This window comes from Hetaerina americana, unplaced genomic scaffold (genome assembly GCF_022747635.1).
Source record: "Hetaerina americana unplaced genomic scaffold, ioHetAmer1.1.p SCAF_16, whole genome shotgun sequence".
In the NCBI taxonomy this organism is placed as follows: Eukaryota; Metazoa; Arthropoda; class Insecta; order Odonata; family Calopterygidae; genus Hetaerina; species Hetaerina americana.
In genome coordinates, this window is record NW_027286719.1 from 3,074,043 (window position 1) to 3,094,059 (window position 20,017).

The 20,017-nt window shown below is 43.2% G+C and overlaps 1 protein-coding gene across 1 annotated transcript in view; it reads right to left on the reverse strand.

Moving 5' to 3' along the window:
- The window catches only part of LOC139687031 (carboxypeptidase B-like), a 29,714-nt gene extending 13,256 nt beyond the window's left edge, over nt 1–16,458 (reverse strand). The window contains exons 1-2 of the mRNA XM_071584132.1: nt 16,318–16,458; nt 8,468–8,573 (exon numbers count right to left, since the gene is read on the reverse strand). Coding sequence (XP_071440233.1) covers nt 8,468–8,498 — 31 coding nt within the window. The 5' untranslated portion in view covers nt 8,499–8,573; nt 16,318–16,458. The remainder of the gene's footprint in view (nt 1–8,467; nt 8,574–16,317) is intronic.
- Nucleotides 16,459–20,017: the final 3,559 nt, after the last annotated feature.

Genomic DNA, 20,017 nt, shown 5'->3' on the forward strand with positions numbered 1-20,017 from the left:
TAATACTCCGCAGGGCGCCGCAAGGGCGTGTGGCGGGGGTGTTGGGTCACCACCCATAAAAGGGTCATCCCTGGACTCCATTCCCTGCCTTTTACAGTCTCTTCGGGGGTAGAGTGTTTTGTGGTGCATGTTCATGCGGTAGTGATGTTTCACATTCTTGCTTGTTGTGTCCTAGCTTGCGTGTTGTAGGATGGCTTTCGTGCTGCATCCTGGGGTGCAGTTTTTTGTTGTTTTGCGTTATTTGTGTTTGCATGAGTGTTGGATGAAGGGATTTTTGCATGAGTGTGTGCGCTGCTGTGGGTGTAATTTTCCACGTTGTTGTTTTGCATGTGGTATTGTTCCTTTTTACGGTTGGTGATCTAGCACCCCCCGCCACACGCCCTTGCGGCGGCTTGCGGGGTGTTATGTAAATGTAAATGTAAAAAAAAATGTACATGGCACTGCACAACGGACGATTTTGAGACCCGAAGGGTCTATTTTCAAGGATGCAGTTGGTGAGGGAGAAATGGTAATGTTTGTCTATTACTATTTACAATGATCCCAGACTTATAACTCCCTGCCACACGCACTCGTGGGGACTTACAGGGTAACTTCATTGCCAAGCTGAAATGTTAGATACTACCTTGATCAAAAAGTTCCCGGAATAACCACCGTGTGGCGCTCCCATCGTTCCGATTTGAGTTCTGTTTTTTTTGTTAAATTGGTACATCTGTTGTTGATATTCCCTTTAAATCTTAGTGTCATAACTTGACATTTGCAAAAGTTACGTAGCCAAGAGTACATCTATCTCTGTGTGTGTTGGCGATTTTTTACAATTGCAGAAATGGATTTAAATTTGCAACAACGAACTTGTATTAAATTTTGCGTAAAAAACGGATTTAGTGGCGCACGGACGTTGGAAATGTTGGAAAAGTGTTTCGGCAACGATTCTCTAAAAAAAACGGTCGTTTACCAGTGGCACGAGCGGTTCAGAAGTGGTCGTGAGTCAATCGAAGATGATGAACGCAGTGGCAGACCATCGACATCGAAAGTCGGTGAAAAAATTGATAAAGTAAAAGAAATGTTGGTCAATAACCGCAAATTAACCATCAGAGAAATAGCGGAGGACTTGAACATTGCCTATGGATCCGCCCAAGACATTGTGGTTAATGATTTGGGTTTCCGTCGTGTAGCAGCAAAAGACCTCAATTTCATGCAAAAAAGAGACCGTGTTGACGTCGCAAAAGACATGATTTGCGAGGCTGAATCCGATCCCACATTCATCAAAAGGATCATTACTGGAGACGAGACGTGGGTTTATGAGTACGACACGCAATCCAGACATCAGGCAAGTGAATGGCGTTCACCAAATGAGCCGAGACCAAAAAAACCACGTCGTTTTCAGTCAAAAAAGAAGGCAATGCTGACGGTTTTCATGGATTACAACGGTGTAGTGCATCATGAATTTTTGCCAGAAGGCCAGACAGTAAACAAAGAGTATTATTTGGGCGTTATGAGACGTTTGCGTGAAGCAATTCGCCGAAAGAGACCAGAAATGTGGGCAGAAAACTCGTGGATTTTGCACCATGATAACGCACCGTCGCACAGTGCTATCATTATTCGTAATTTTTTGACGAAAAATGCAACAAATACCATCCAACAGCCACCGAATTCACCTGATTTGGCTCCCTGTGACTTCTTTCTGTTCAATCGAGTTAAAAAACCATTACGGGGAACGCGTTTTAGCAGCCGAGAGGAAGTAATGGAAAAATCGCAGGAAGCACTGATGGACATACCGAAAACCGAATATAAAAAATGTTTCGAGGATTGGATCAAGCGCTGGCATAAGTGTGTTGCAGTCGATGGGGATTACTTTGAAGGGGACAATATAGATTTAGATGAATAAACTTGTATTTTTAATTTTCTGAATAAATTCCGGGAAATTTTTGATCAAGGTAGTATTGTGCCTCCAGCCAGGCCGCAGCCTCAGACCGCAACTCAGGAGTGGACGGAGGGAGGGTGGCGTGGACAGGAATGGTCCCTTCCTAAGGTGAGTTGAGCGCTCCCCTCTAATCTATTTACGTACGTACCTCGGCCTCCTTCTACCCGCCCACAGCAGGAAATTCATTGCCTTGAGATCTTTCCACGAGGATTTACAAGCGATCTCAAACACAGTAACATCATACATTTTTCAATAACACTAATTAAACATTGATATCGCTTGATTCTCGTAATTTCTCGATTTACAGTAGCACACAATTGAGTTGATTTTAAAGAATGATTCACCGCCTTATTATGTCGGATTTTGTAGCGGATACTCTACAGGCTAGTTTAGAGACTGGATGGCCCCAGCGGCAGCTTGGGTAAAAGTAACGTGCAATAAAAAAACCATTTAGAAGAAAAACATTACATTTTTATGCTATTAAAAGTCGAAATGTGAGTGATTACTAAATGACATTCAGTTCACAACCCCCTGACGAGTATGGGGGAAGGGGTGACGGCGGCGGGGACTACAAACCTCTGCATGGTGGTGGTGTGCATTTGCCATAGGATGGGAAATACACGAGTCATCTGCGCACCGGTACCGTTGAACTCCGCGACGAATTGAATTGTCCGCAGCACAGAAATTCCTCCATCTTCGCCTCTGATGCACCATTGTCAAGCCATGTGCTCGCTTCACCCATCCCCCCATTCTCCTCTTCCGCGCAACCCCACCTCCTCGACACCACGCTCGGCGCACGTGACTGCCATTCGCATCCAAGAAATACCCCGAAATCCGGCGCGAGTGTGTGCGGCGGTGGATGTTAGGGCATCGGCCACTCACGCGTTCATATTCCGACATTCAGGCATTTGCATGCCTGAATGTCGGAATATGAACATATGAATACAGGATACAGAATACAGAAGAAATACAGAAGAAACATACAAGATACAGAAACACACTAATACATGCCTACCTAAATCATGAAGTAATGGGAGTGTTTGAGTTAAGTTTAAAATTTTCTTTTCGAATTAAATATGTAGGAGTGGTTACGTCTGATTTTTATGATTACATAGCGTGCAAGAGAAGAGCGAGGTGGTATTCAACTCTTATATCGTATCTTGTTGGTTTGAATTTCTATCATTTTGATGTGGGGCCACAATATTTCCCTCGGTGCTACTGTTCGATGTACCTTTCGAAAAGCCTTAGTTTGGCTTGCTTGCTCTATTCGTGACACAAAGCGTTCCAACCCTGACTTGGCCAGCATCACAATCACTCACTTGTTGTACCATTTTTTAACAAATATAGCAGGTTTTCTCTGCACTTTTTCCAATTCCATGGTTGAATTTTTCTCGCAAGGATCCCAAGTACTTGCCGCGTGTTGCAAATGCGGACATAAGCATTTTCAAGAGCCAAATGGCAAGGAAGAGCCGCTGGAATCAATAAGCAGCATTCCCTGTGCAACAACTCCCAGTGCTCTGCCAAGCATCTTCACTACAGTGATAGCTTTATCTGATATCTGATATTCTTCTTTGTAGGGCCTGAGATTATTACCCCCCAGCCATTGCTTCCCTGTTTCTACCTGTCTGAAATGTATTTTGATGCCCCTTTCATCATCCATTATCCTTAGTTATTAATAAAACTAATTAGATACCTGAATAATTATTTATTGCGACGCCCTATAAAAATGTGTTTCTCTTCATGCCAGCAGGATACCAGGCAGATTTTGTTCTCACCCAATACATTTTATACAAGTGTGCAAGAGATCACATTATCCACTCCAGACTCTGAAGATTTTCTGCAAGGTGATGTAATCTATAGCAGGACACCTTTCACCGTTCTTACTTCTTTGTTGTTTCTACTAATTGCACCTCTAAGGTTTTTGCAATTTCCTTCTGATGTGTAAAATGATAAATCGTGCGCTACTTGACTTGATAAGTGGGTGGCCAACACAGTTAATTTTCAGAAAATGCATAAAAATGCACAAGTACATTGTACTCAGTGTGGTATGAAAGAGAAAGGAAAAATGAGGAGTGACGTGTGCTTTGAGCGACGGGTCGTGCAACGTGAGAAATGTGACAATACATTAACCTACCCGAAAAATTGCAAGGGGTCGAATGGGGCTCACGCATCCATCATATGCGGAGCGAAAATTCAGGCGCGAAGACCTAAATGCTCATGATGATATCTCAGAAATAAAATAATAATTGAAAGAGTAATAATTTTGAAAAACCTTAGTAAGTGTAATTTCACAGGAGGTCGAACACCTCACCAGAAATTAAGGGAAATTGAAAAGTGTGATTTTTTTCGCAGCTCCGTAAAAGATATTCTGTGATTAACTGTAGCTTTATGTACATATTAAATTAGGTAGCTTAAATATATTCAAGGATAAGTCGTGACACGTGGTCCTGGCATCATGCGGCCTTTGTTTGAGCGCCCTCGTTGGCTACGGTCGTGTGCCGCGTTGCCTAACTCAGCCTCGATTCAAATTCTGCCGCGGGACTCACTTCCACTGAACTGGAGATATGATCCCGAACCTAAATACGGTTTTATTCCTTTTAATAGTGTTTGAGAAGAGCGAAAAGTGTCCAACACTCCGTGCGCCAGATGGGACGATATGTATCTGCAGCAGATTTTGTAAACATCCACGTTTGCTAAATAGAAGTTCTAAATAGAAGAAGCATTTTAAAGGAGTTATTAACAAGCAAATCAAACGTCATTGATGCAAGTTTCTTAAAAAAATTCAATAGGGATTTTAACGAAATAAATCATCTGCAGCTGTTTGTGAATTGCAACAAAAAGATATATTAAGAATTTAGTGTACTCAGATTGTATAACTTTCCTAATAATTAAATAGCATATACTTAACAGGATAAATTATGGCTAGCAATATATTTTAATTAAAATTTAAAGCAAATTTATCAATTAAATAGTTTTTTTAAGTAGAAATATTGAAAATCTAGAAAGATAATACATGCTGTAGGAAATATAATTGTTAATTGTTTTCTTCGGCTTGAACGGGTCATGGCGATCTCAAACAGAAATAAAATCTTAGGAAACAAAATTTACGTATTAAATTAAGTGTAAGAGTCGCAAAAATTATTGTACACATTAAAACACTTACATCATCGATATTTAAATTAAAATAAGAGTTAACTATTGACATTGGATAGATAATAACGAAAGAAGAAGTTAACATTAAAAAATATCAGGTTTGCTTCTAGATCTTGGAGCAAACATTTTCATTGCGATGCGTATGAAGTTATTTGTTACAGATGTCGGTGTTTCTCTTCATTTTTTCTTTCAAACCAATTACACTTGACTCTCCTTCTTGGATACACACTTTTCAATAACTCCTAAATTGAAATGCTGTATTCCACGAAGTAGTTCTTTTCTCACGACCAGTATTTCCAAAGCAATGCAAGTCTATAATATTACATGAAAGTCTATAGTATTGCAATACAAGCCTATCTTAGCCCATAGTTTTGCTGAGGAAGATTTTGATTCGTTTCAGTGCTTAAAACCATCCCTCGGCCTCAGACGGTGACATTGGGGTTGTAACAAGTACTTTGACGAGCTTTGCAGCTTCACTGAAGGTGCTCTAACGATTACTGTTTTAGAATTAACTTGTGAAGAGGATTACAAACTTTAACTTTCCCGAAATGCTCTGGCTCGTTTCATGACGAAATTTTCCGTTAAGAGCCGTCCTTTATTTGGCCATGTCTACGTTTCTGATGCGGTCTCTGGCGCGCGCCGCCGTTGGAAGTGCTCGGATTATCCTCCATATTGTAAGCTCTCGAACAGTTAGATTATTCGAAGATATTCAGGAAATTGGTGCTTTCGTGATGATACGTATGATATCACAGGCCTCCTTCGCGCTCACGGAACAAGTATCTTTGCAAGTGCCGACGTTTTGAGTGAGGACATATCGCAGTGTCACGCTTGGCTTTTTCGATTTGCTCTTCGGTTTCTTCTCGCTCTCTCTGAATTGCTACCGAAGGCTCCTTCATCTTTACTGAAACAGCGTTTCGTACCCAGACTTAATCGTAGAAAATCTGCGGCCGCAACACATCTCGCATCACGAGATTCTCCTTTAAGTAAACTCCAAAATATTTCTTAGTTTACTCCTTCATGTTCATATTGGAAAACAAAATGGTTTGCATCTGACGGGATCATCAGTTTTAACTACAGTAATTATTGCAAGAAATGAGGTGGAATTAACGTTATTTTTAATTTCATCCCTGTATTATTGAAACATGCAGGCTAAAAGATCGAACATGAATAGTGTTTGAAATCTCTTTAAAGACGCTTCTATTTCCATAAGATTTTTCAAAACCATGTCCTTAGTCCCCATGAAGTCATAAGGAATCTAGAAATAAATGCGTTTGGGGAGCAATCAGACTCATCATATCCCGTGAGAACCTTAAATATTCCTCGCAAAATATAATTCAATCTATAATCTTCATTTAAACATACCAATTTCCTATTATTTGTTCATTTATCAGTTGGGTTTTTTACCATAAGGACTCTCCAGTTGAACTGCAGCATTAACGTGGTTATTATGCAAGTTGGAGGCTTTTTAGGAGAAATATTTTTCAGCAAACGTTGTTTCTAAATGTGAAATTTCAATTTTGGACCTCGGTTGGCGGAAACGATTTGGTAATCTATTGGAGGCATTCAGCGAGACATTGGTAAAGACGCTATAAAAGAAGGCATTAATAAGTTGGCCTTTTCCAAACTGCCGGTCACTCTTTCGTCTGTATCGTTTTTGAGTGTAGTAACTCTATACTTATTTCCCTGAATCTCTCTCACATACGACCAAAATGTTTTTGGATTCTCATTTAAATTTTCTGCTTATCTTTTTCTTTTGAATTCGCTTAAAACTTTCGGAAATCCTTACTTGGCATTCATCCTGGATATCTTATAATGATAAATGATCTCATTCCTTGTGTCGCTGGTTGAACATTTTTTTTCACGCTACTTATCGTTTTACGGGCTAGCGAAAGAAACAAAGAACACAATATAGCGTCACAAAACAAAAATATAAGGCAAAATGTAGCGCTACAAATACGCTTAGAATAACTTCTGAGTGTGAAAACCGAATGGAAATCTTGGTTCTAGGCGTGACGTCTGAACACAAGTGCAATTGAAATACGAAGGACAATAGCATCACAGAAAGATCTCCACACTCTACTCTTATTCAGTGAAGTCTGTGCGTGCGAGAACGATCGGTTGGTGCACGAAGCACGCAACTGTCAACGACGGCCAGGCGCAGCGATCCGTCGATGCCTACAGTTGTCCGCGCCACTTGACCTTACAGAATATCATAGTGCGGTATTCAGTGGCGGAAGAGAACAAGAGGGAAGGGGTGCAGGAGGGGTCGATAATGGGAGAGGAACCAACAGAGGGCGATGTTAACAACAAGTAGGACACAAAGCACAGCCTAGAGCACATGGGTATGGAGAGAATCACGGATATGCTGAGCCGATTTTTTTAACCTGTCTCTCGCACACACTGAGTCTGAAGGGTCTCAGGTTCCAGGCAATGCTAATAAATGGAAATTGGAAGAGGTATAAGGTCAGAGACAACCACAGAATTACAGCCATACTAATGTACGTTTAAGAGCGTAACCATCAAAGTGGTTGATGGTTGCGGTGGTAGTGATTAACCTACCCCCGTCGCCATTAAAATCCCTACATGAATTACACGTTAGGTATTTCAAGGTTACCGGTCCGAAATGCACGGAGTACGTCCATGGCCAGCAATCGTGCTCAGGCAATGTGTAGCACACGGTTCCCTTCCCCAAGCACCACCCGGCGTGACGTCGCGCGCTCTTCAAAATATTTCTGCTATAGGTACGCCCACCATCGAGGAGAAATAAAATTATATTCCCATTAGAAGCCTATTGATTACACGAGTGCAGTGATTTACTTTAATGAAACCATTCCGGTTTTCCCAAGTACTCTGGCACCAGAGCACATGCTCACGAGCATGGACTTTGTCATGAAATTTATCACCTGCAACTTACATTAAATTACTCTCAAATGAGAAGAGATTAGAAACATTAACATGACAGTCAATGCATCGAAGATGAAGACCCTGTTTTGATAGCCTTGGAATGGAATTACGGTAAGTACGAGTATGTTCACTTAGGAGGAAGTTTCTTTACTTAGTGTCCATGTTAAATGGTATTCTTTGAGGCTATAAGGACAAGCATTACGTGTTTTGCGGATGGCTGTATCAACAGAGAAAAGAAAAAAACCTGAGGACACTAACCTGCATGGGAAAGGAATTAAGGAAGAAAAATCTACGAATAAACCATTGTAAAATTTAGCAGCTATTTTCCCAATGCTGAAGAAAACATCGAACACTCAAATGTAATATATTTAATTCTGCTAAGTTTACTGAAGAACGAAGCCGCGCGGAAGAAGTTATACTTAGGTTATTAATGGATGTGAATGAGTGCTAATTGGGCGAGCTGCTTGACGCAGAACATGGGATTGTCACCTTTGAAGCGGTGGTATCTCCGCCAGCTCATCCGATGCCCACCCCTGTTCTCCCAAACCTCGCTCTCCTCAACCGTTGGCAGTGGATTCTCCGAGCGGATTGCTTCCTGCAAAAGACAAGGAACGAATGAATGAAAAAGGCCCCGGTGCCATTCGACACGATGATTATCATTTAAAAAGCTCTCGGCCGGGATTTGAGTCATCATCTAGGCAACTACACATCTAAAATCCAAGTAGTGAGATTAGATGGTTACTAGAAAATCGCAGGAAAGCGAATGGTGGGGCAGGGGAACGAATTGGGCTCCTTTGCCTCCCAAACATGTGAAATTCGCACGCCATTAGAAGTGTCTTGTCTGGTCTCATCTATCAAAGCAAACACTCGGGCTGATGACGATGCTCGGGGACATTTACTTTACCTATGGCTACTCAGGATGATCTGACACCCTGAAAATCACACCATTTTCATCAGAGCGTCGACACACGCGTGAGTTTGGTGGGAATAGACCGACTTCATTAAATAATAATTCCTTTTGGCCGTAAAGGGCTCTTCAAGGCCGAAGGAAATATTATTTTATGTAGTAACATATACTAAAGTATAGTACTAAAAAGAGGTCGACAGAAACTCAATTGGCTCATTCCATTTGGAGGGAATGTTAAGATTTGATCTCTTATTGCATGTATCGCGGGAAAATTTGATGCGTCAATAACAGGTTTGATAGTATAACACGATTGATCTCGCATTCGACATTAATGTATATCTCTCTGAGATAATTGGTGCCCTCAACCTTATTGGCAAACGACTTTTTGTAAAAACTAACGCAGCGCTATAACTACTGTCGAAATACATAAGTGCCGAAAACGATTTTTCTTAATTTATCCTGAAGATATGGCCCTGCCTGTCAGTTAATTTTCCACATCATGTCGTCAATGAGTAATTTTTGTGCACGGTAATATCATAGTTCCCAAATTTGTGCATCACTTTCTCATTGATGCAATGAAATGTATGTTCCAAATGTAATTGAGAGAGAGTGAGCATGTAAACAACCCTCTTGACACTTCGAAGTTCGTATTTAATCCGTCGTCACATTTCACTATAACCATGGCATTGGATTGCACATGTTTACATATTTTCCTAGCAAAAATAAAGTCTTTCTCTCATTTGGTGGCAGCACGCGCTGTTACCTGACGTATCTCCTTCGTTGTTATTTCAGAATACTTCCCTCAACTAAAAAACCTCCAATCACATTTTTCAATTGATATTTTGTATTTCGTTGAAAATATTTGCGTGGGCCCGTTCTTACCCTTTTCTTTTCTTGCAGGATTTTAAACACCTACTCCCTTAATTTTGCTACTAATTCTTCTGAAAATCTCATTTTAATTAATGATAAATTGGCCGATACGCATTTATAGCACTATAGTTTTAAAATTTGATTTCGGGAGTCCGGAATGAAAATTATTGAGGATAACTAAGCTTTTTGGTCAGCACTTACAAAAATTTCTTTTTAAATGGTGAAGGAAAGGAGTGGTACTAGAAGAATGGGAAGGTCGAAAGGGCTGCCCGGAGCTACATTGTTTATGCATTGCTACAACAATAATAAGATGGTTCGAGGAGATCAACAATCAAGATATTGCTCCGAAGCATTGCATGTACCCGGACCGCCTGCCTATGCCATCGTTTTCACGCTTACAAATAATTTACTTTCTAATTAGTGTAGGAAAGCTCAAAGCATGATTTTTTCTCGGAAACGCATAATAAATTGACATCTCGGCCCAAGACAAAGGAGAGCTTCTTAAAATGGCAGTGACGGTTTGATAGCGGACGTCGTTAAAGCACTTCGAGGAAGATGAGGCGCGATCACATCCGAATGACGCTTACGGATCAACTTCCAGGGACGAGTTGATCCTTGCCTTTGACATATGCTAATTCGGCGTGCTTCAAAGTACATAATATCTCCTGCCTTGATCTCAAAGATATGCGGTCTATCAATTGCGACTTCCCCATTTTCTCAGAGGTCGTGGCAGGAGTACATTTTTAAATATGGTCCGATTCACTCCACAAATAAACTAGTCTGTGCTGTCACATTGGGTTTAAAACATAAAAGCTAGAGTGATATCCAATGAAATGACAGGCTTATGCTACTTGTTTATCACTATCACGGGTATTACATTTACAAATGGCCACTCGTTCTAGGGATGACGGCCTGATGGAGTTTTTCGAGCAATTATCACAACGGATAATCTCTCCGCGTTTGCATAATTATTCGCCTTCACGCCTCATAGTATTGTCCCTTAAATGCCTGTCCCGTCGGTTTATGCACTTGACTGTCTTCCGATTTCCTTTTCCTCCACACCTGTTTCGAGGGAATCAGAATGCATCAAATCATGCACAGTAGCATGATCTGTTGTTCTCCATTCAGTGTATTCATTAGATTTCTTTTTTACCAGACCCTTGTTAGATGCTTGCTTATTTCATCCCCCCCCCCCCATTTGATAATCATCAGTCTCCCGAAGCTCATTTTTCCAGTTCTGCTCTGTCGACCAAGTTTTTCCCAGTTGTGGGACCCTCCTTCCCAGATGGAAAATGTTCTTCCACTTCGTCCGTCATATGATTGCGCACTTCTATACCCACTTGAATTATCTAAGGAGCAGATAGATGTGTGACTCGTCAACTTGCCTGAAATCGTGTGCGGAAGTACCTCACGAGGGAGTCGATGGCGGGCGATTAATTGTGACCAGTCCGTACTAATGCTCCTTCAAGGTCGATCACATTTCAGAGGATTCGCAGGAAATGAGACAAGCGAATTACATCGTGAAATAAGCTTATTTTTAGGGGTAAAAGGTAAACAAATGGCTTCAGATTTGATTGATACGTAACATGTCACCTCCGAACTCGTTGAACACTGAGACAGTTGCGGAGGCGCACCCCTTTGGCCGAGAGCTCGACTTATGCTATCACCCGGACATGTGTTAGAAGATGAGAGGTATGTTTTACATTAATTTGCAAACGAATACTTCACCGGTCCCATCTAGCTAATCAAATTTTGCCTTTTATAAACTTAAATGTGCTTTACCATTGCTCGTCACATTTTTAGCAACGCCTAAGTTGATTTTTTGATGAATTTTGTCAGCTTAATAGAGCAGTAAATAAATTACACATGGAATGCACTCGACTTAACACTATAACGCTGGAATTTTAATCACTTTTGAAAAATTACAAAAAAATGTTTAAGGTCTTGATAACTAATTGAAACGCCATATTCTCTCCTAATGATCTGTCCGTATTAAAAAAAATATTATTTCAATTTTCAAATCGAAAAACGTTTCCGAATTGGTGATTTCTGGATTGGTCGGGAGAAGCAGGTTAGATGGGAGACCAATGAAATTTACGGGACACATCAGAAATCCAAACTCAATGATTGGGAAAAAATACCCTCAGTTATCTTCATCGACAATGTCTTTCACGTACGTGGGGGCATCGTCTTAAAGTAATTATTACTAAGAAATTACCCAGATATCTGGATAAAATTTATTCTGAATATTAATTGATTCGTGTGAACATAATTTTGGTAAATTACCGCCATTACTATTGATTTTTTTCTTTTCAGGAAGTCGTAGAATGAATAACTTGCAGTATGGAGAAGATATACCTGAAGCAGTGTGATTAAGTTCTCATTTGAAATGTTACAATGCCCGACGATCCTCATTGAAAGGGTGGCTATTTATGGAAATGATACGTTTTATGACACAGTTGCAAGGTAGCAAAGTAATCTTCAAACTACCCGAATGTCTCTCACAAAAAATCCAAAAAAGTGGACGACCATCACTCACGGACGATGCTGCTACAGTGCAGAAAGTGGAGAACTTTATCCCATTGGACCGAAGAGCAACCATTCAAATGATCATGAATGAGGCTGACCTTAGGTACGGCAGTGGGTAGAAAATTATTCGCGAAGAACTGCACATGTCAAAGGCGTCAGCATTCTGGGTTCCACGACTACAGACTCCTTTGCAGAAGCAAAGATGGTGCGACCTTCAATCACGACCAAGGCGCGACCCGCAATCAAAACGATGTGGTTTTGAAATGTCACATCCACCCTGTTCTCCCGATCTCAACCCGAGCAACTTTCACCTATTCTCAGAACTCAAAAAACTATTGCGGGGCCGAAGGTTTGACAGCAAAAATGACGTCATCCAAAAAGTGAAAAAATGTGTTTCGATGGAATCTATTTAGTTCTACAATAACGGCCTTCGAAAGGTAACTCTGGTAGAAATACATAAATCTGGATTGCGGCTATTCAAAGAAATCTAAAGAATGACAAATAAAAATTAAAGTTTTATCTCGCTTATTTTTTAGCAATAATTAAAAATATAGGATAGCCCATCGTACTACAAAAAGTGCGGTGGTGAGATAATTCTAACACTCTCCCTCTCACTTGTCGTTATGTGGGGCTCTTAAAGATTCCCTCGGAGTCATATGAAAATTTATGTGCCCTCAAATCACTTTTGCTAAAGCCTAAATGTTGGCTTCACTTGTTCTCTTCGTACCTGGCGGGACTCACACCCCATTCAGTCTATTTCGTCTCGCTTCCTCTCCTCCTGTGGAAATACAGGTATTACCAAAAAAATAGTTGATTGTATTTATCTCTTCGTAATTTATAAAAATACGCTCCGAGAGCGATCCCTCATCTTTGCAATTCACGCAAATTATGGCCTAATCTTCCATGATCACAAATCTGAATCACACCGCTCCTTCAGTTTTTGTAAGTAATAAGAATCGCCTTAGACCAGAGCCGCATATTCCTCTGATTTGTGGGCACCGTTAAAAGTATTAAGGCATGAACTACACTCAAATGTTGAGCTCATTTCCAGAGAGCTACGCAATTCTCCATCATGGAGATTGAAATGAAAAACCAAGGGAATGAATGAATCAAATTGCGAGACCGCTTTCATGTTTTAAATAAATGAAAAACTCCAATAGCCGTACACAGTTTACCTTTCAAAACAAAGAACAAATGAGATTAGTTGGCTATCGCCATAAGTCAGAGGATGAGGTAAAGGGTAAAAAAAGTTAAGGGATGAGAAAGGTGAATACGAATGCGCGTATTTCGGCCACAAAATGGCCCTTTTCTTCAGCGTACTGAAGGTGAATCGTCACGACAATACAAGTTGAAGAGACTCGCTTCAAATTGTGATGGTAAACTTGCTTCGCATCTCGAAAGGTGCCCGGTCGTCGCCTCCTCGAACACCCCCAAGGATCGATCACTCTCTCCGCCACTCCGTTCCCACGCTCATCGGATTCATTTTCCCTTGACCGCCATCCCCTTCCCCACTCCTTGCCTTTCCCTCCTCCCCTTCGTGCTGCCTCCCCCTCCGCCTCTCTGCCAAAGCCTCGACCGTAGAGCGAGGGTGGGCACGCCGCACCATTTCTCATTACCGACGGTATCCACGCACCGCCGAAAGCTCTGAAGTTGTGATTCGGAGTCACAATCCCTGATCATTTTCCGGGAAAATTACGATCGCGGGAGGATTGCTCACCGACTAACTAATTCCGACATCTTGCCTCATAATCATCATCCAAGTTACGGCATGCCAATTCTCATAGATAGGAGAGAAATAAAAGAAAACCAAAAAGAACTTTTGCATCCGTTCTCTTAACTGTGTGAAAATAATCCACCTCCACCACAGTAGCATCTACGAAAATTTACGCACCTCTAGAATCGGTAGGCTGAGTTAAAAGACAAAATATTTCAATATCGAGGGGATCGAGATGGTGCGGGGGCTGTCGTACTGGCTTCCCACCCAGAGGGTCCGGGTTCAAATCCCGGCGGTGTTGAATATTGTTCAGAGGCATCTCGATCCCTACTTGAGGTGCTTTGTGGAGGGCACTTTGAGTGAGTACGCCGTCCGTCGGACGGGACGTTAAACTGCGGACCCCTTGGCGCCTTTCGTAAAGAGTAGGCTAATGCCGACGCCGGGTTTCTCTCCACCCTTCATCCTTTCCTGTCCATCCCCTATGGCGCGAATGACCTCAGCTGTCGGTCGCCTCCCATAAATACTACTAATACTTCAATATCGAGATTTTCGTCAGAAACAAGAGCATCAACGCGGAAAGAAAAGCATGTAGAGGGGTTAGTGTGCACGTGTGAAGTGAATTTTACGGAGGCATTGTCCGAGGAGAGGAGAGTGACGGAGCTAAAAGCGGATGAACCCATCGTTCAATAAGTCCCGGAACTTTTACTTTTCTAGGTGGTCGATCTAAATATCGATAAATAAAAGGTTGGGTTAATATCCCGTTCAATAATTTCCGGAGCTTATTGAATAATGGGTTAATTACAGCTCATAAATGGCGCAAAATAGAGCAGATCATCTAACCCGCCCTAGCTGTCGTGTAATGCAATGCTTTCCAATTGTATTGAAACTCTTCGGTCCACAAATGTGAGGTGAGAAAACGACTTCAACATTACAAACGAACGGTGGGTCTTCCTTCTGACTCAACGAACTTCACTGCGGCAAGACATCTCATTTATTTCTGGCCAATACACTAATATGCCCAAAGGGGAGATTTCTGAAAATTTATGACAAAGCAAATGTAGTGTCCACCACTCAATTTACTCCGTAGTAGAAATCCATTACGCGATGAAAAAATATTTTATGGCTTCAATTGATCAATAGGGTTTATTTCCATTCCAAACCGTTCCGATCATGGGACCGGCAAGGTATTTTGGGTTCCTCTATTGATGCAAGTTTCCCTGTAATTGGGATTGGAATCGGTTTATCAGGAATTCACGATGAGTAAGGCAAATCCTCTCTTCTGATGCCACTTTATGTTCTCGATCTCATCTGCCCGTAAATTAAATTTCGTGGTAATTCATCGCGGTACAATCCAGATGAATTCATCCAGTGGAAGATAACAGGTTCAAGTGGTGGAAGATAAGATATCAGCGAGCGACATGCTAACAAGACTTACGAGGGAAAGTAAAAAAAAAATACTACGTAAAAGAAGCTCACATGGCAGACAATGGTCGAAGGGATAATCTGCCCACTTTTGGGATTCGGTTAACTCCCACTATCTCGCGACGAATGTGATATGTCCTTGTAGCCAGTGACCCACGTTAGAGGGCCACTCATGGTGGCCCAACTGCGACTGCAACTGCAGAAGCCCGACCTCCGAACGTAACTTGCACGGGGCAGTTTCTTGAGTTGAATAATTTACGGATATCCTGGATGATTATCCTGGAAAAACATCTTCCAGAAGTTTCACTCTATTCTATGTATAAAAAATCCTTCCCTTCTGCCCTGTAGCTTCGTTGATTGATGGCCGAACTTGCAAGCGTATTATGTCTGGCTGGAATCTGCAACAGACTAATTTAATTTTCGGCAAGGAAAGCGTTCCGAAATCCAAGACTTTTCATAGTCTAAGCATTACAATGTTATTCGTACCTCTCGTCGAGATAAGTTAGCATCGCTTGGCATGGCAAAGCACTTGAAAACTGCCAAAATATTCACTATTGAAGTCTCGCATATTTCTCACAATATAACGAGGTCAATTGCGAGAAGGGCATCGATCTGAATCCTTTGGGAAATAAGAAGTCGGGAAAAATATTTAAACGTGATGACACGAGAAACAAGGATTATTTGTTTGCCACCATGGAATCCGTTGTCACGCGCGTGAATGGAATAATGAGACACTCTTATTATCTATTTCGACCACGCTAGAAAATTGATGGGGGGACGACGGCACTCGGAGGAAACGCAGGCAGAGAGGGGAATGAGACCGACAGTTTTCTTGGAGCCATCACGCGGCCGAATCCGCGCGCGACTCTTAAAATGGCGGCGGGGCGACCGTCTTACTTGAAGGTCGGCGACGAGGACTTCGTAGGGGATGGAGCGCTGAGCCAGGAAGTCCACGAGGCTCTCGCTGGCACTGGGTGAGGCGAGCACATCCAGGGAACCGTTCCGCCGAGACAGGATCTCAATCGCCTCGAGCCGAGACGCCAGCTCCCGGACGGCGTCTGCCTCGCCGTTCGCCTCGCTGGCGAACACCCGGAGCACTCGGAAGCGCTCGTAGGACACGGGGTCGGCCCGGGTGCACGACACCAGCGCCGCGACGGCGCACGCCACGAAGAGGGCGGCACTCGCGAGTCGCTTGGGTCCCTCCATCATGTTGGCGCACGCCGCACCGGGCCGCGGCGCTTATATACGCGTGGCGGCGGCGTGCGTCCGCCGGCGGATGGGGCCGCCGCTCTTCATCCATCTCCTCTACCCCATCCCCCGCTCTATTCCACCCCTCCCCTCGCCCCCCGCGCACACGTGCTTCGCCGAGTTGAGCACGCGTGTCGCAGCGGGGCCTTTTCATTTCTTTCCTCTCCCCTGTTCTTTCGCCCGTACCCCTGGGGGAGGAGGGTCGGCTGGCGGGTCGGGGGTGGGTGGTTGATTGACGCCGGCGGGACACGGGGAGGGTTTCGCGGGCGCTCGGTCCCGCATCCCCGGCCCCGGGGCCGGGGAGGGGGCGATATGGGCGGGGCCGCTTCGTGGGTCGTGCGTGGGATGCGATGCGACAAAGAGATTTGCGTTCGGGCGGAGCAGATGGCTAATATTTCCGCATCTTGAACAACAGGGATTCACTTCACTCCCTTCCACGGCGGAGGAAGAAAATGATGTGGCGTCCGGGGTTTTTTTTGCCAAAGATTTTCATTTTCTACTTTACCATTTCATTAACTCTGACTGAAGTATTTGCTGCTTGGTGAATTGAAATGGTGGTTACATTGATGGACATGATAAGGGCGAAAACTATTATTGTCGACTGGTTTCGGCGTGATTTTGTGTAAAAAATGCACAATTGGTATGCAATTTCGCACTTCTCCCTATGGAAAACGCGAAATGGCTGGCTGATGACCGAAACGTTTGGTTTTTGACTGACTGGAGGTCCCAGGGTCGATTTCGGGTACGTGTGGACACCCTCATCACAGCCAAAGCAGCATGTATTTCGAATACCCGGATCGTCAAGGGAATAGCAGGCGGTAGGGGAGAGGAACTTCCCGCGTGTCCTGATGTGAGAATTTCACCATTGGATCGAATGCTGTGGCTGTTAGGGGAAGCATTTTATATCGCGTGTACCGGATCACCAGTCAATATTATGTACGAAAACGAAACGGAAAGTGCTTCTGCTACCAGGCTACGGCAAAGTGCGCTGAAAATACCGTAAAAATAAAGGTTTTTTCACAGAGAAATGGGATGTCAATTTTATTTATTTTGAAACCACGCAAATGTATTCATAGTGAGTCAATACAAAAATCATACTACTACCTATATCTAAATCATAGTGAAGACCACGCAATTTAGGCTGATTTATTTAATGCTACTTATATTGAATTCGATGGTTCGAGGCTCTAGTCTGAGACAATTCATGATCAATAAATAAATAAACGCAGTATTTTTCACACGAAATACCAGATCAGGTACATGATGCCGCCTATGCGTCGAAACCGGTAGTAGTATGATAAAGTTTTTTGTGTGAAAAAAATACAAAGTTTATTCATTCAGTGCTATTATTTTTGCTGAAAATTACATATGATCAATTCTTTCGGCATGGTTTCACGGAGTGAAGTCTGAGACCATTCATTCTTGTGTTGATTAGAGATAAATGTACGCGAAATTTGATGAGATAATAAATGAATGGGGATAATTTTCTTCGCATAAATTATTTCGAAATGTGTCATACGGTGTGGGAAATGTGAACTCGTCTTTTCGACGAAGTTTTTGCTCAAGACGAAGCCTGAAACAATTCCTTTTAGATACATCCTTTAAATATATACTACATTTCTTCTGGGAAATGCCCACGTTCCATTATCCGTCGCATCTATGATGCATGAGGTCACCCTCCACGATGATGCCGAATCGTTTTGATTCGGTATTCCCGCCACATGTGTCGCGCACTCGGCACCACTTGCGGTGTTGCTTGCACCCAGCCCATCAGCCGGCAGTTAAGCATCCCACCTCGAGAGTCGACGGCGTCCGAAGGTGCGGGAGAATGCGGAGGAAGGGTCGTCCGCTCTGCGACGAATCGAAGTGGGCCAATGTCGAAACTTAACCGCTCTCCGTGGACGCCCTCAAAAATAATAATGAAAACTCACCCGCCCCGATGCTGGAGCGACAAAAAAGTAACCCCTTATCGCATTCGCCATTTTAATTGCTCCGCCGAGCGTGGGTGAATGACTGGGTCACGCCACGCTCACACTCCCGAGCCCGCAGTCATTTAACGGTTCGCCCATCGCTTTGTGTGCCACCGCCTGCTAAGAGGAGACAGCCACACTCGCTTCGGGTGCAACTGTAAAACGGGATGACCCATTGACACACGGTGACAGGACACACATGCGTCGAACGGAAACAAGTTCACTTGTTGCGACAGAAATTGTCATTTGGGACAACTGGGATCGCTTTCCTCTCTACTTAACCCCAATCGTGCTGTAATAGCGATCGGCGGGATTGACAGGTGCTGCTGGCTCTTCACCTGTCCGGGGCGGGAAGGGGATGTTATTCTCATTGTTTCAAGCCACGCCTTGGGCCGCCTCTTGGACTTCACGGCGAGACCGATGGAAGCGCGAGCCGTCAACCACGTGGGCGAACGCGCTCAAACCCCCAAATCTGGGCTCCTCAACGACAAAGGCGCATTTGATGCGACAGAATTTCCGCAATCGTGAAGGACATTACATTTCAGGCACTTGGAGACATTCAGAAGAACCAGATTGTCAGGAAATGTTTAGTAAATGAGAATCCGGAGGAATACGGGATGAGTAACCACGTGAGGAAAATTGTTTGATGCCTTTTTAAATGCCACCAGATGTAAAAGACAACTATATTCAAAAGATATCGCATTTTAATATACGTTATTATTTTCCAGGCCAGACAGGACGAATTCCACAAATGTTCGAGTAAGTAAAAACTAACAAGGGCCAGGGTAACCCTCAGCTGATACTATTCTATTCACTCAATCTATATGCTGTGCCCTACTCTCAGACACATCACCTACCGCTGAATTGTACCTGATTGGATGTGATCGTCGCTCATAACAACGATAAAGCAATATCATGTGGGCAAACCCCGATTCCTTTTATGTCGGTGCACGAATTGACTTCATATGCTGCAATATTGCTTTCAATCGCCCCTGTCTCCAAAAGAGCGGATAAAAGGCCGTAACCTTGGAGGCATTGATGCATTGTTTTTTGTAAACGGCGTATTATGCCAATGCCGGCGGGGTTAGCCAGGTGGATAACATTTGCATGCTAAAGAAAAGGTCGCGGGTTCGAGCCCCGCCTCGGAGATGGGTATTGGGTAAACTCTGGTGGTTCGGCCCCTGGGAAACCGGACGACAAGCCACGGGTGGGCGTCTCATCGGGATACCAGTACATCCATCGGGATGCCCGTACTTTATGGACGGAGCTGCCGAAATATGGGATTGCTTCCACCAGTTTAAAATCTCCCACGGCCCTCCCAGTCGAAGAGTTCAATCAGCACTTTCTTTGAAGAACGACTCTCGGATAATGTTACTAAA